Source organism: Corvus brachyrhynchos, unplaced genomic scaffold (genome assembly GCF_000691975.1).
Source record: "Corvus brachyrhynchos isolate BGI_N302 unplaced genomic scaffold, ASM69197v1 scaffold28, whole genome shotgun sequence".
Lineage (NCBI taxonomy): Eukaryota > Metazoa > Chordata > Aves > Passeriformes > Corvidae > Corvus > Corvus brachyrhynchos.
In genome coordinates, this window is record NW_008246058.1 from 3,389,308 (window position 1) to 3,406,613 (window position 17,306).

A 17,306-nucleotide genomic window follows, 5' to 3' on the forward strand; every position below is an offset into this window, starting at 1 on the left:
GAGCTGTGCGTCGACCCGCCCTGAGCCCGGCTGGGGGTGGGAGGGCCCGGCCGGAACGGGGGCTGAGGCTCCGAAGTTTGGGGGTCCTCACGCTCTCGCCCAAGCGACTCCTTCGGGCGAGTAGGAAACTCCAGCAGGACGAGGCATCGAGAGGTGCTCGTCCCTGTGTGTTCGCGTAATCGGGTGTAAATGAGGCACACGACCTGAAATGTAGTTTCCAGAAGCATCCGCAGCACCTTCGGAACGTAAATCGACCCAGTGTGCCAAATCCTCGGTGGGTCTGTCATCTCACCGGGTGTTTCAGACAGCCACGGGTGGCCATTTTTCCCAATGAGAGTAGGAAAGTGTGTCTCATAAAATCCTCCTGACACTAGGGCAGCAGTAAATTGATTTCAGACCTGTTAAGAGACGCCAGGCTGCTGCTGCTCTGGGAGCTCATTCATGAGTTACACTTCCCTGCACAGAGAGCTGCCGGTTGGTTCTCATTCGGGAAGGTGTATGTGTTGGGGAGGTTTATAGATGTATCTCTGAATACAGGGCTGTGCAACGCTAATTAAAGTAATTCACAGTGATTTTTCTCGTCTGATCCAACTGTTCTTGCCAACTTGACACTGTTCCTTAAACAAATCAAAACCTGACAAAACCAAATCCTCTTAATTACAACCTCCTTACTTCTAGTTCTGATCCTCAGCTGTAATTTACAATCCCTATTGCAGCGAAGATGATAACGGGTGCTTAAGAGATCAGTGTGCATTTGATCTAGGCCTCTTTGTGACTTTGATAGTAGCGTGCCCTTGGAAAGGGCATTTCTGTGCCTTGTGGCTCCTCTGTAGATGTCTGGAAAAATTTTGGGTGGGCAGAGAACAAGTTTGAGGGTCAGCTGTAGAAGTGCTGCTTTTGTGAAGAGACAGAACCCTTTCAGGTGTCTCTTTGGTTTTGTTTGTAGCATACTTGCATATAAACTCTCGTGTTTCTAGTCAGAGTGAGAGTAGTGCACTTATACGCCTCATTTCAGGAGCAGCAGTGCTTCTGTTTTGCAGACAGTGAATCAGTTGTATTTGTTTTACAACATAGAAGGTAGTATGCTTTGAACTGGAAGTTGACACTAACTTTTGAATACTAACAACTAATACTCTTCCCACATAAATCCTTCTCAGCTTCTGAAGGGTTCTTGCCACGAGGTTTTTATGTGAGTTTCTATCCCATCACTTATTGGGCAGGTTAAACATAATGGAGCTGTGTGCCTGGAGAATCATGTGGTGGATATCAAAGTGAGACTTTAAAATTTCAGTATAGTGTCTCAGCGTTTACACAGATATAAATCAACAGATGGTTGTATTTAATATCTTGTTGCTCAGATGCTGCTAGTTATAATATGAAAGTCTATTGTGTAAAATAGTGTGACTTTCTGATGATTCGGGATTTAGAAGCAAAGTAACAAAAGCATTAGTTTGAATTTAGACACTTTACTGCATGGGACATTATTAGTTGGTTTTAAATTTATTCCACTGCTGGAAATTGCAGTTCACTTGTGCCTGAAACTGTAATCATTAATCTTGCTGGAGAGATTATTTCAGCAAAATCTCACTTGTGGGCTTAGTAGTCTCACAGGTAAGGGCTGCATAAAGTGTTGTAATGCCATCAGACCTCATCCTTGGAGTCAGATTCTTGATCTGCCGACCTAGTAGCTTGATAAGACTTTTCTTGTAGATAACCTTTTCCTTTAGCTAGTTCTGTTGATGTGATATTTTTACCAGACTGCAGCATGGTAACAGCGGTCAGCTTTTACCTATAAGAAATTCTGTTTCTTCATGTGTTACAAAAAAAGAAAAATCATAACTGAAAAAGGCCTCTAGTAAGTCTGTTAAATAGAAATTGGAGAAAAAGCCTATCACGGTATCCCGCAGTAATAGGGAGGAGAAGAGAGATCCAGCAGGCAGGAATTGTGCAGCAAGATTGATTTATTTAATTATTTTACAACTCTTTAATAGACTTTTTTTCTTCATAGTCTAATTGGTCAAAGGATCAGCCACCCCTTGGGGTGATTGGCTAAAATCCTAAAACATCATTGTCAAAATACTTTTCTACTGTACCATAAACAAAGCTCTGCAGGGTTGCAGATGTTCATAGTTTATAGAACTCGGCAAATATCTTTGTGAGAGAGAAACGTATCTCACGGGACTGGAAAGAAGCAAGAGAAATTCTTGCTAGCTGCATATTTGTATCCACAATTACCCATAGCTGTTTTCTGCAGAGGATTGATATTGAAAGAATTCAAATTTTGCGTGAAGAAGGGCGAAGGGGTGTCAGGTAGGTATTATCACTCTCAACACTGTGGAGTGCAAGGAGAAGACAAGGTGGATAGAAGGGCTGCACTGGAAAGAAAATTGGAGACTTTTTTGAGCTACATGTTTGTATTCTGTACTTAAAATGCTTTATTATGTTTAGAAAATACTTTGTATGATTGCTCTTTCCTGCTGTTGAAATGGTGTAGCAATGACCTGAATACGTTTGTGAGTGAGTAGCAAATGAGGGGAGAGATACTTGCTTTTAAAGTACTTTCTCCGACCGACTAGTGTCACTTTTGATTTTTACAACTCATGAGTTTAGTCAAGACAAAACTGTTTTAGGGATGTTGGGTTTCTTATCAATCTTCTCATTCATTGGCAGCATGCTGTAGCTTCCAGCAGCTGATTCTTTAGCTGAGGTTGTTGTTTGTACTTTTGTGTTGATTTCCAATGAAAGTGATCCAAATGCAGCCTTCAAATTCTCTTCTTTACTGCCTGAGTAATTGTGTTCTGTTTGAGTCTGAAAAATCAGTCTGAAAAATCATGACATGCCTGTGCATTTTGCCACTGTGCTTAAGCTTGTTTTGTGCCAGTGATCTTTTCATAATTCTTTATGGAAAGGGAGGTGTTAGTCCATACCCTTCTTAACACAGTCCTTATTGGGTTAAGTTTTGACCTTCTTCCTTCACTACCTCTTCTGTGCCCTAACAGACCCCATATCAGCTAGGGGAGGCTGTCAGCAATATGGGGAGACCTGGGCACATCAAGAACCAAATGGGGCAAGTTCCTCAGCCCATTCCCAGGCCTACCACCAGAAGGATGCAGTTCCACCAACTAATTGCCCTAGCACGAAATATGACAGGACACACTATCTGTGGCCTCCGCTAATGGCAGAGGCTGTGGGGAAGCCCATCCTTTCCTGCGGCTGCTACGCTGAAGGACGGTCCTCAGGTAGGTGAGTTGTAGCTGTTACCTGTAAGTTAGGTGAGTCTCTGAAGCATTTTTGAAACTTAAAACATCTGCTTGTGCTGTAGTCACGAAAACTGTAGGTGGGGAGAGGTTTGTGAATATGTTCCTGCCATCACCTTGTCACCTGTCTTACCTGGAGGTCTATGGAGCTTCCAGATGCTGGGTGCTAGCAGTTGGTTAAGCAGTGTAGCTTATGAATAAACACTGACTGAAATTCTGTTGTTTGTTTTAGTGCTTCAGTAGACAGAGCTCTATCTGTGAGCATGTGATGGCTGAGAGCTAAAAGCCTGAGTTTAAATTCATAGATGTGTTTTGCATAGTAGAAGCTGGGGAAGACTGTGAGACTGAATCTTGATAGAATAGTTCTCAGAAAATATTTTGAAAACTGTCCTGGGTTAGACTATAATCTGTATCTTACCATTTTAAAATTTAGTCCAAACATCACTGAGCTGTTCTTTCTGAAAACAGCTGCAAATCCTTCTCATCTGGATTTAGTTTTCCTTCTGCATTAAAGTATTTTTTTTCCCTTTTGAACCTTGGAATGATGAATAAGGTGTCCAGTGTTAACACAACAAAGCGTTATTCCATCCTTCTGGAAGTCTTGTCTTGTTTGAAGATTGATGATTTCATGGTGCAAGTGTGGTTTGTGGTGAGGACTGCCCTCATCCCACTGAGCTGGGAGAAGAGGAACTATTTATGCTGTTGTGCTTTGACAGGTACCATGGCACCTGGTGGGGACAGTTCTCTCTTCCTCTCTCCTTTACAGACCCAGCATATACAGGTGAATGTCACGCTGTGTGTGGTGGAGCAATGTCATCTACTTCTGTTTTCTTTGCTGTGACCTAGGTCAATAAATTTTTTTAACTCTAGTGTTTGATTGCTATTCTAAGAAAAGGTTTTCTGGCAGACTGCTGGCAAGTGTCTAATTCACAAGTTTGAAGTGCCCTGTCAAGCTGGTAAAATAACAAACTCTTGCCAGCCTGTGTGAGTCCCTTTGTGTTCTTAGACTGTTGCAGCCTACCTCAGGACTGTTGCTAATCTCACTGCTGACTCAAAAATACTAGGTGGTGAAAGGAATATTGTGTTTGAGATGCAAAGATGTGCTACTTCTTGCTTTTGAAACTTCTTTTTTTTTAATATACTCTCTACCTCCTGCCCTGAGTCTTGGAGCCCTCTCATGAAAACAGAGTGCAGAAGGAAAAGTCCTACTTAGGCTCTACTGATCCTTTTCATTAACATCTGAACCCCATGAAGCAGAATCATAGAATATCCTGAATTTAAAGGGACCCACAAGATTCATCGAAACCAAGTCCTGCGCTTGCACTGGACATCCCCAAGAACCTCACCATGTGCCTGAGAGCATTTTCCAGACACTTCTTGAACTCTGTGAGGCTTGGTGCTGTGACCACTTCCCTGGGGAGCCTGTTTGAGGGCCCAACCACCCTCTGGGTGTAGAACCTTTTCCTAATATCGAACCTCAACCTTCCCTGACAAAACTTCAGGCCTTTCCCTTGGGCCCTGTAACAGACAAAAGATCAGTGTCTGCTTCTCTGCATCTCTTTGTGAGGAAGCTGCAGACTGCAGTGAGGTCTCCCCTCAGTCTCCTCCAGGCTGAATAAGTTTGGGCTATTCAGCCTGGAGAAGAGAAGGCTCTGGGGATGCCTTACAGTACATTCCAGCATGTTAGCAGGGTTTACAAGTGCGCTGGAGAGGACTTTTCATGAAGACATAGAGTCATAGGTCAAGAGGGAATGGCTTTAAAGTGGAGGAGGGTAGGTTTAGATTAGCTATTGGAAAGAAATTCTTTACTATGAGACTGGTGAGACAATGGCATAAGTTGTCTAGAGGAGCTGTGAGTGCCCCTTTCCTACAAGTCCAGGTTGGATGGGGCTTTAAGCAACCAGATCTAGTGGAAGGTGTTCCATGGTGTTGGAGCTAGATGATCATTAAATTGCTTCGAACCCAAACTACTAGGTAATTTAGGGGATGAGGTTTAATGTCATAAACAAGAAAATTCGTGCATGGTCACTCATGGTAAAACAATTCTGAAACTGCTCTCTGAAAATGTCAGCTGTATCTGTCTGCCTTTGAACCTCTTGCAGCAAGGTAATGTTTTCTGAAGTTCATATTGTTTTTGCTATGGTGGTTTGATTTGCTTCCATATTCTGAAATTTCACCTTCTCATGTAACTTAAAGCAGGTTCTAGTCTGCTTAAATGCAGAAACTTTGTCTTACGTTTTTGCAGAGAAAACCCTGGAAACAATCAAGTGGAATTGGTGTAAAACCCACAGAAATCCAGTCTTAATATTTATAAAGGATCTTTTTCTTGCTGGTGGATGCTCCAATATTGATAAAAAGATTTTAAATAATGACTGATTGCTGTTTTGCTTTTGAAAACTCATTGTAGCATGCCGGTATCCTAAACCACTGGTACCACTTGAGAAGCCAGCAGAGGAGGTAGAGTCACCAGAGACGACCAGTGCTTTTGGTACAGTAAAAAAAAACCGAACAGAAGAGTGTGTTTGCTGAGATGTGCATTGCAGAAGGCCAGCAGGCTGCTGGTTTGACAGACTTCCCGCATGCTTGTTTTGATGCATTTGGCATGTATTGCTGCAGGAAATAAAAGTACACAGTTTTTGTTCATATTCATATAAAGCCTTCAGTCTCAAGAATTTCAGTGATCTGCATCTTCAGGTACTTACTCTTAATTTGACCAAGGTATTCAAGCATAGGTCTTGTGGAAACTGCTGCACTATACCATAATTTCTAGTTAATACTTGACCAGAGATTTCAGACTATGAAACAACATTTTTATGAAATAGCTCAGTGTCAGCTACCTTATGTTTTTTTCTCAGAAAGCGATGTGCGTAAAATCACATGGTCCAAATATAATGCAGAAATAATACTATTGTTGAAAAATATTATTTAGTTAGCTGCCTTTGCTTTTTCCTGCAAAAGGTAAAATAAGATTTCTCCAATTAAAATTTGTTTTGTCTTTTGCATGTGTTTAAACATGTGATGAGTACAAAATAGGTGTCATGCACAAATGTCTTTTAAATCACAAATCAGAAAAAATACCTGAATCTTAAGCCAGTGTTCTTCAGCTGCTTCTTTTGTGAAATAGCACATTTTAGAGCTAAAAGGAAAATTTGTCTCCCAATAACTCTTGTCCAGTACAAAGACTGCTTTTGATTTAGGGCTTTTCAGGGAAGATCACTTGAAATGTAGCTTTTACTTAGAGTGCAACTGAAACCTTTGAGAGTGATAGATTCAAAACACTCAGATCTCCCTGCAACAGGCATGAATGAAATAGATCATGTTCATTCTGTGAACACAGAAGTTCCAGTGTGTAACCTCAATGAAAAGAAAAGGAAGTCTTCCAGTTTCTCTAAGAAAGAAATTATTTAAAGCTGACTCATTCAACTGAAAACTCTTAGCTTTAATCAGCCTTATTTATTATTAAATCAATCCAAATATGAAACTACAGAGGTATCTGGTGTCTCCAGAAAAAAATCCTTTGTAAAAACAACAAGTAAGTGGAAAAATAAGATATCATGCGAGCAGAGTACTTAAAGAAGCTGTCTTGGCTCCCTGTGCTGTTGTTTAGATTTTTCTACAAAAACGACTCATTTTGGGGAAAGCTGGACATGAATATGTGAGCTGCCTTGTGCCCCCCTTCTACTTTATCCTTAAATTAGCATGGTGATATTTCAAATATCTGAAAGCATGCCTTTTTGTTTCTGTTTTGTTGCTGTGTGTGAGAAGTTCCTTTAACAGTGAATGAGCCCCTTGGAATTTCTGGGATGTGACTAACCCATGCCTGAAACACATGCTTCCTCTGAAACTTGGGGAGCATTTTAAGACAAAGCCCACAAAATCCTTTTTTCAACCCAGCTGAGTGCATGTTTCGTTCAAAACTATGGAATAGGAAACCATAGGTTTTTTATTCCAGTGTTCATTTACTTAGGATTCTTAGATATTTATATGTTAATTGTTAATAAAATACCCTCCCTAGCAGCCATAATACTTAGTGATACTTGCTATACTTTTTTTTTAAATCACATTATTTTCTCTAGATAATAAAAAGGGGAAATAGGAACATATTTAAGACTCTGTATTTTGAGATGGATCATATTCTGTATCAACTCTCCTATTGGCTTAAAGCAGTCATAAGAAGCAGGTGGTTTGTTTTATTATCTCCTACTGTATCTAGGGTTAAAACCTTTCCTCAATGCTCTTAAATACTTCATGGCTTTTAGGCATTTCCAGAATTAAAACATGCCTTACTGTTTGGCAGTGATCCTAGTGAAAGGCTCCTGCATGATGTGGGGAAAGAACACAGCTTTGAAAAATCTTTCTAATTTCAGGAAAAATTGAAAAGTTTGAGACAAAAAGGCTTCTACAGTGAGACCAATTTCAACTGAGAGGAGCCAGATACAGGGTCCACAGTGGCCCAGCCTTAGGTTCCCAAAGCTCACTTCTTGGAGATAGTCTGGGATGTGTTGTCTGGGCACCAGCACTTCTTTCAAAACTTTCTGGGAAGCCTTGAGGCAGGTTTAGGAGGGGACAGTCCCTGGTATGTGATTCTTATCTGTGCCATGGACAGAGGTCTGTGCTTTGGGTTGTGTTGTTGTATGTAAAGTTGTATTGCCACAAAGCTCAGGTCCAAATGCGTACTGGGAACCAACAAGTAACTGCTGCACTTTCACCTGCTACATTTTTCTTTTAGGCATTATCAGTTTCTGGTTATTCTACTGTTAGAGTAACTTTTCTTCCATGGCTTTTAATTATTTGCACTTGATGGCATTTGACTTTGTGCAGTGATCTATCCCTTAGTGCTGTCAGGTTTGCTGTAACTTATCTTATTCTAAGAGTGTGAATCATTGGTCTCCATGAGGATATTATCCCATCTTTCATAACAACCTGAATTGGTAGAAATTGTGTTTTATTGGCTTTGTTTAATTTTGTGGAAGACTAGAGAAAAATGTGCATGGAACAAACCAATTTCTTTAGCCAGCTGCTCTTTCAAATACCATCAACTTGTGTTTTCAGATTACAGATAACCTTTTTGATCCAGTTGTTTCTTTGCTTCAGTTCTGGCAACAGGCTGATTTTCACAAAGTGCAAGTAAAGCTGTGATGTTACAAATGTAAAATTAACTGTTTTGCTCAAGATTGTGAGATGTAAGAATTTCTAGCTAGATTCACAGCCTTCTTGCCTAATAAAGTTTTTTGCCATAAAGAAGGGATGGGAGAACAGCTTGAAATCCACTGCTCCTTCCCCAGTTTTATTATCTACTTATATTATTTTATGGAGTAAAGTAAATAAAGTAAATAGGTAGCTGCAAAAGTGACAGTGCTATTACAAATAATCATCCTGGTGACCTTTTCCTCTTGCAAATATCCGACAGACAAATTCTGATTCAGTGTCCCTCTCTCTCAACAGAAGAAATGTACCAAAGGTGCAGTTGAGTTCTGATAAATGACAAATGGCCCAGGTTGAAAAAGACTGCTCCCATGGGAAATTATATGTGACCTCGTATAAGTTTTTTACTCATTTATTGGATCTGGTTTATCAAAACAAAAAAAAAAGTCTTTGGATTTGTAAAGTTTTCACTGTTGGATTACATCTCAGGGTTGGATGCTAGGAACCTATTGTATCTACCTGGTTTCCATGCTTATATCAGTTTTTGCAGTTGCACACTAATATTGCTGAGTTTTACTGTGGTTTGTATCTGACCCTGTGTTAAAAGCTCAGCTTAAAAAAAAGAGCTCACTTTAATTTCTTTTTCCCAGCCATAGAGGAAAACCATTTTCCTGGGTTTCCCACAGTGGGTAAGGGCAGGCCCGCATGAGCTGTGGATGAGGTGATGTGTAGTAGATGTGACTTGGCCATATGGGTGTGGATTTACTGCTGGCTTCACCTGTGTTGTTGTAAACAGTGTTCTGTTCTTTCCCTGCTCCCAAAACCTCTGGGTATGAAAGTCTCAATTCTGCTTCCCATGCTAGCACTGCTGTTCTTCTCTGGGCCTGGCTGTGTACCTGACTAAGAACAAGTGCCAGAGTAAAGGACAAGTCCCAAATACATGATCAGGAGGGAATTTAGGGGCAAGAGGAAAAGTATCAAATCACCCCTTGCAGTAACAACATGACTTTAGATCACTTCAAGGTGCAGTTTTCTGTTTCACCTAAGGTTCTGTCTTTCTGTTTTCTGATGGGAAGTGCCAGGAGCATTTTTGTGCCTCAGGCAGGAGTCTGTTCTGGGATCTCTGTGTTGCTAACAGCACACAGTGACTTGCACTAGTGAGCAATACTGGCTTGATCTCCCAGGTTACCTTTGCAGTTTTGTCAACTACTTGCAATTTTAGTTTTTACCTCAACATTGTCTTGTAGCTAGGAAGGGAGCTGTCTCTCCTCTCCCTTCCTCTGGCTCTCTATTCAGGATTATTTATTGTGGTGTGAGTGGCTGCCCCCCCACATCACACAGTACTTTGCTTCAGCACTGCAAAAGGCAGCCTCAGCCTGAATCCATCCCCTTCCTTGCTGCTGGAAAAGGGGCTGTGTAAACATTGCACAGATTTTGGAGAAGCAGAGGGAGGGAAGGATGCTGGAGGCAGACTGTGATCAGTCTCCATTGCACAGCGTGAAAAACTATAGGGGTGCATATTTCATTAAGATCTCCAGTAAACAGTGGCGTTGCGGGTATGTCACTGATGCAGGCAGTGCCACAGCATACTTTCCATTGCCAGGGGGAGAAGTGTTAAATACATTAGATTCCATATTTCCTCCCCTGTGGAAAACAAAACAGGCTTATGCATGCAGAAAACTTTGAACTGAGGATTTGTGTTTGTATTTCACTAATTTTCAAGATGATTAGGAGAACTGGAGGTGAAGGGTGTAATTTCAGCATTCACAGGAGTCTGCTGCCTGCTTACAGTAAAGCAATGACAGAAGAACAAGTTAAAAATAATGGTGGAAAAGGGAAAGTGCATAAAGTTGAAAAACAAAACTTTCTTAAGTAGCAGAACTGTGTGTTTCATAACCTGGCATTGGATAGTTTCTGGGAAAGTTAAGAAGCGTTGGGATTAAATAGATGGACCAGATGTGCAGCTCTTCATAGAGCAGAGGTCCTGAAGCAGCTTTAGAGGGAGTGTGTGCGCAGCTGGCACTTGCAGGGATGTGACAGGAACCGAAGCTTGCAGTGGCTCTGCAGCTAGAAGCTGCAGGGATGCACTGAATCCTCCTGAGAGAGGCCTCATGCTTGCCAGAGGCTGGAGAAACACCGACCAGGAGAAGGATGTTCTTGGTTTTTTTTTGTTTTGCAGAATAAAGGCAATTGGTTGAAAGAACTAAAAGTGAGCTTAGTCAGAACTGTTCACTTTTAGGAAGAGAAGAGCACAGTAGCCTTTGTCTTCTGTTTCTCCTTATTTATATGACTTTATTTACAAAACCAGCAATCTTAATATTTCAGATAATTTTGAACAGAGTGAATTTTTTATTAGAACTTAAAATTCATGTGCAGAATAAATTATTACATAATGCAACTGCATAACAGCCCTATAGATATTCCATATTCTTGTAACATAAAAGCCAAAAGAAAATATTTTAAGGTAAAGTTGCATGTGAAGTGATTTTATCTGTTTTTATATTATAATCATTCCTTCAGCTGTTTTCCAGAGAAAAGTGTCATTGCAGCTTGAATTTGATTATGCAGGGAGTCAGATGGGGAAGTAGGACTAATTTCACAAATGAGGCTTTGCTAAGTTACATGGGGAAGGGAAGGGAGTATCAAAGTCATGAATCTACTGCATTACCTCTAGCAGCAGGTGAAGAGTTAAGAATAGCTTCATTGCTTACTGCATTCTGTATTCATTAGGCATTTATAGAGAGAGGCACAAATTACTTGCGTGTAATTTATGGCTGGAACTTAAATTGTCAGTGGTTTCTTATGGTGTTCCTTTTGCTGACAGGATTGAATAGAGTCTTAAGAACTTCAAGGCAGCTGATACTTTTGTCTTTAATGCCCCAATACAATGAAAAATTAGAAGGAATGTCATTACACTTAGTATGAGTCTGTAACAAAATGTTTGATGATCATTCAGTTTATCTGGCCTCTCTGTCTGTCTTATTTTGGGTAGCTATATTAAAGTCTGAGACAGATGAAAAGCATTAAACTCTACATGCATTTAAAATTATTTCAGACAGAAGCTTATTTTTGTGGTCGTACTTGCTTCCAAGGTTGTCCTCAGGCAGGGAATGGAACTTTCTGCTTACAAGAAGGCTGGTACTTAGTGGTGTGTGTTTTAATAGCAGTTTTTCTTCAGGTCTCTGTAAAGATTGTAGTCGAGTTCTCTTAAAGGAAAAGGATAATCCCACCAAACACATTTAATGTGCCAGCCCCCCATCTGGTGCTCGTGCACTGCTGCAGCTGCCTGCGGGTGGTGGTGGCTGTGGGAAGGGTTGTTGCTGTCTGAGTGCAGGTGCTGCTGGTACCGGGGGCTGTGGGAAGCATGGCTGTTGCTGTTGCCCGAGGCACAAGCCCCCTGTGTTGTTAATACTCTCAGTTTCGTGCCAGGGCAGTGGAGGAAGGAGTGTCCTGGTTCCCCTGGGTTCTGCACAGGCTGTTGTCAGTGAGCTGTCTCCTCTAAGGGGTTCTGCTGCTGGCTGCAGGTACCAGACCTGGGCCTGAAAGCCAGTGCTGCTCCCTGTTCTTAAAACTATTTTCCCACTTGCTTTCTTTCCTGGGGAAACAAGTATAGTTTTGTGCAGGAGGGGAAAGGGCATAAGTGAGAGGAGGGTCAGGAATAAACCAAGCTTGTCTCTCACCAGCTTCTCAGATTTCTTGTTAAAACAGGGCCTGGGGGAACGTAAATGAATAAACGATATTATAATTGTGTATATATAACTCCCTAGATATTTCATGAGCTCTCATGTTTAGACATCAGTGATGTCTAACACAACTCTATTTAAAGGTGATGAAAGTCCTCCAATAGATCAGATCTCTGATTGTGCACAGAATGCTGATAATTTTTGTTAACAAATCTTCTGTGGTGTCCCACAGAATTGCTTTGCTTGTCCTTTTACAGGAACATGTCATGCCCTGATAATACACAGATACCACGGTCTTGTTTCCAGTTCAGCACTGTTGCTGTGCTGCTACTCCGTTCAACTGCAAACCCATGAAATGTTGGATAGATCCCTGCCTCGAATGAGAGGGGCCCAAGAAGATCAGTACTGACAGAGAAATGCCGAAACAGTTAAATGAATATATTTGGATGAAATTAATTCCACTCTTGTTAGTCAGAAGGACTCATCTGGTCTTTTTCCAAATCTAGTGGAGACATTGCAAATAATCCCAGGGGAAGATTCATTCATCCAAAGATGGAAGAGTTTGCTATGCCACTGGGAGGTGTCCCTCCTGTCGCTCCTGGGAACTCCCTGCAGTCCTCAGGCGTTGAAATGGAGAGGATGAGGAGGGAAGGCAGAGCCAACCTCCTCTTGGGGGACTAGTATTTGGTTTTATAAGGCAGAGAATTTTAACTCTGAAGATTAGTTCTTTCCAGTCAGGGAATTGCTATAGCAAGTTTATTTCCTGGCAACTCTCAAGTACCTTCTTATTTTTTTTTTTTTCATTAAATAATAATACAACCATTTACTTGTGGAACACAGATTAGAATACCTCATTATTGTTCTTGTTTGCTCTCCTGTCAGTGTTACTATGTTGCTGGTGCTTTTATACAAACGCTTCAGCTGTTTTTCTGACATTTTCCATTTCTTTTTGAAGGAGACAGCTCGAACTCTGTATTTCTATCCTTATGCTGCATCTCTATTACGAGCTGCAGGTCCTTTCTGTGTTGTCATCATTTTATGTGATTAACCCCCTTGAATCCCAAGGCAAGCATCTTACTTATAATTTTTTTTTCCAGCTGTGGTTTGAGACCTTTTTAAACAAACCACTACTATTTTGGCATGAACTTGCTCGAGCGGAAATGCTGACCTTTACATTTATAAGGCATTGATAGAGATCAGGGATAAAACCCTCTTAATGATGAGGACAGTGATTTGAGCCTCTGGATACCTGTTTGCGTTTTATGCTTTCTCCTAGATTTCCAGTCAGTGTTTCCACCTTAGGTCTCTCTGTTTTGTCAAACATCCTTAAAAGGGTATGAATGCTGTGTCACATTTTTGGAAGGGATAATAGGATAAGTGTATTTTGTACTCACTACAGGTGATCACAGGAATAACCTAAGCCTGAAGTCACTACTGGGGTTTGTTCTGAAGGGAATTAATAAAAAAAAATTCCTGCAAAGCTTGTTCAGATCTTTGTCCAGTAGTTGTAGCAAAAGTTTCAAATAGAGGTGATAATCTCCTGCTACTTCAAGGTTTTTCAGGGAGGGTGATGCAACATGATCACTGTGTAATTCTCTACAGTGTTACAGAGAATATTAAAAAAATACTGTTCTACTTGTATTTATGCAGAATATCTCTTTGGACATAGTTACCTTTTCCAGAGCAGTAGAGAATTTTTCTATCTATTTTTCTATATTTTCCTCTGTCTGTTTGTACCAGAGCTTCACCCAGCTTTCCCTCTGCTGGGCGTGTGACTGAAGGGGCCGACAGCCAGGTTTATATTTAGCATTGCAGGAGTCAGCATCCTTTCATGCCTTAATTGCTGTAGTAACAGGAAACCATTTGTGAGTTATAACAAATAATGGAGAATTTTTCTTTACTGTCAACTCATGGATTGTTGTTTACCCGTCTGGAATATTAAGGGAACCCAACTGAAGATCAATGGGACAAGGTTTTTTAATTTTGCTAGATTGCAGTTTTGGTGAAAACATTGAAGAAGAGCAGAGGAGGAACAAAGGACAATGAGGAAGCATCTTACGAGTTTATTCCATGAATGAACTCATACATCAGAGTCAGAATTTGCTTTTGAGGATTCACCTCTGAACAAAGCAATAACACATCTCATTTTTAGGCTCCAATCCAGAATTTTGGGGGTAAAGATCCTCTTGTGAACTCACATGCAAAGGAGTACCTCTTTTTAGTAGACAAAACAATTGCTCTGATTTCTTGCTCTGTGCTAGTGATGCTTTTGCTGTTTCAGTGATAGATATCTGAATGATTTGCTGAAATGATCTGGACAGGCTTTTTGGAGGAAACAGATTGATGAATTCAAGACAAAACACCCTCTGTAACTTCCAGATTAGATGCCTTCGGAGCCTAAAATGATGTTATAATAGATCTAGATTATTAATATTTTTTATACTCCTCTTCTTTCTTGATATTTGTTGTTTAATAATTAAACAATTCAGTCACCATTTAAAAATCTATGAAACACTGGTCATATTTTTGTCTCAGATTTAACAACACTCAGCAGTAGCAAGTATTTTCCTAGGGTAGCTCTGGCAGTAGTACCGGCATTCAGTGTTAGTGTTTCCTGCCCCTGGGTGACAGTAACAGATTCAGCTATAAAATTTATGGTGATGTTAGCTGCAATTCGAATAAAACATAATACATGCCTTTAGGCTTGCAAGTTCTCTTGTATGCCAGTTCTTAAAAAATTGGTAATTCCGAAACCTGTGATGACAACTTACTAGGTTTTGGTTGGGGTTTTTTTTAAATAAATGCACTCCCATTACCTGTTAGTTGTGGTGAGTTTGTCAGCTAAGAATAATAATTCTAAAACTAAATTGCAAGTACTTGGCTACAATTGGCAGAGTGACTTTAACTTGCTGGGTTTGGGCCAAGTTGTGGATGATATTATTTATGATGATGGTTTTATATTTCACTCCTTTACCCCCTGTGCTCCCCCCAGGTTCTAACTATTTCTTAAAATAGTTAGAAAAAAAGATGATTACTATAAATTTAAAAAATTTCAAGAACATATTTAAGAAGCAGTAAATGTTTTTCTGCTTCCCAGACTTTACTAATTCAGGGCTCATGACATGTATTGCACTTGAACCTTGGTTTATAACCTCACTTATGGTAATGAATGTCAGAAAGTAGCAATATTCCTTACTCCACCATTTCATTTTATTCCTTCTGCAGTAAGATGAATTCTGTGTCTTACTGAGCACTGTGGCGCAGGATGAGCTGGTGAATGGCCATCGTGAAATGCAATTCTGGAGTACTTTAGAGTTGTTTTCTTTTTCCCCCAGACATTTAAACTCTGAATTGTTTGATTCTGACTGAATTGAGCTCTTCAAAGAGGGTTTTGCAATTTGGATTCTTGTTTTCCCTCTGGTAAAACAAGCAAAGGGCATGTTTCCTTTGCTGTACTCTCTGAATATTTTTATTCTTGTTTTTTGCTGAGTCTTGAAAATTCAAATAGTCAGAACAACTTCCTATGAATAAATACCCTATTCTGAAATATATTTTTCTATCTAGAGTTTTAAAAAATTGGTTTAGAGAATTTTTTTGGCTCTCAGTCCGTGCATATCTTGTGGAGTTTTAAAGTATGTTATGCTTTAAAGAGGTGGTGTTGGAAGTGATTCTGTAAAAAGGTTTTTGGCTTTCCAGCCACAGTGGTTGGGGTTTTTTTTCTGCTTTAATTTTTTTTCCTTCTCCATGGCCCAGCATTAAACTAATCTTTGGCCTCTGCAAGTAGAGCTGAGCTGCACCAGCCCTTTCCCTGCAGCAGGCAGTGCTCTGCACCTGGCAGAGGCAGAGCATCAGTTTTCAGGGAAGTCTCCTTTGTGCTTTAAAGCCTTGTTTTGGTGCTCCATAGGGGACAGCTTTTCCCATGAGCCTGGTCCTGCAGGTACAATGTGACAAAATGCTGAGTCCCCTGGTCTGACTTGGCCTTGCTTGTGCTGGGGTGGGATGAGATGCTCTCTCAGGCTCTGTCCTGGCTCAGACAGAGAGGGAGCTTCCCTGTCCGGCGTGTGTGCAGGGTTCACCAGCCCCAGTTATCTGAACTTCATCTGGCAGACTTGTCCAATCCCTGTCTCATTAATATGTGTAACCACTGATTTTGTTCACAGATTAATTTTTATCTTAATGATGAGGGAAGCTGTAAGCTAGGCACACTTCCAGATGAGTTGACAAGACTCCCTTTAATAAAATAAAGTTCTTGCATGTGCAGCACAAAGACCCATTACTGACATGAGCTCCCTGTGGCTGATCAGGAGCAGTCTGGTCTCCAGAGCATGGTGCCACCATGCTGTCCCTAGTGGCCTCTCTTGCAACTTTTGTCCTGGTAGTGTTGAAGTACTGCTTCATAAAATGCCTATTTAGGAGGAATCCCACACTACTGAAACAGATTATGTCAATGATTAAGTTATTTTTGCTTATATTTGATCTCCTGGTATTTCCCTCTATCTTGTACTAACTTGTCTTTCCTCTAACCTCAAAGTTGTGTCCCCCAGCCTCCCTTCTTTTAGAAACATCCCAAGGTAGTCCTTGATGTATGTTCTGAAGGACAAGTTTATGTTCTTTTTAGTTATTTAGTTAGACTCGGAACTCCCATTATTCCTAGACGCAAGACATTTTTATTTCTTTTTCCTTCTACCAAACACTTTTAATTCTTCCTTTTGGTACTAAGTTTCTAAAGTCAGTTATGCACTGGGTTTTTTTAGCTTTTTTTAATAGTTGTCTAGCTAGACTGAATAGAATGTAATTGTGTAGGCTGAGGGGTGCTAGCAAACTCATTTGTAGTTAAATCCAGAGAACTGATGTTCTAGAGCACTGTAGTTATTTTGTGACAAGCTGAATAGTTTTTTGTATTCTGTATTGGTACCCAGAATAGATGGAAACTATATAACCTAACTGGCTGTCATAACCAGGGAAAGCTATGAAAAGATGTCTTCCTCAGAGGTAGAGTGTTTCCTGGAAATTTGTTGTTACAGTTTCTTATCACAAAATGCTTGCATATGGAGACCTAGATCTAGAGACTAGATGGCACTGTAGCAGGGATGGTTTCAGTGGCAGTGCCAAAGGAAGCCTAGGAACCACAGTGGTTGGTGTGATGGCTTCCCATCAGAGCAGAAAGCCATGGAGGGCAGCACTCTGTGACCTCCTGTGCTTGTGTTCGGTTTTGGGTTTT

General features: G+C 40.6%; 1 protein-coding gene across 1 annotated transcript in view; it reads left to right on the forward strand.

Annotated features, from left to right (window-relative positions):
- TMEM65 (transmembrane protein 65) overlaps window positions 1–17,306 on the forward strand; it is a 36,006-nt gene that overhangs the window by 8,552 nt on the left and 10,148 nt on the right. Inside the window, exon 2 of the mRNA XM_017746045.1 lies at window positions 2,958–3,239. Coding sequence (XP_017601534.1) covers window positions 2,958–3,239 — 282 coding nt within the window. The remainder of the gene's footprint in view (window positions 1–2,957; window positions 3,240–17,306) is intronic.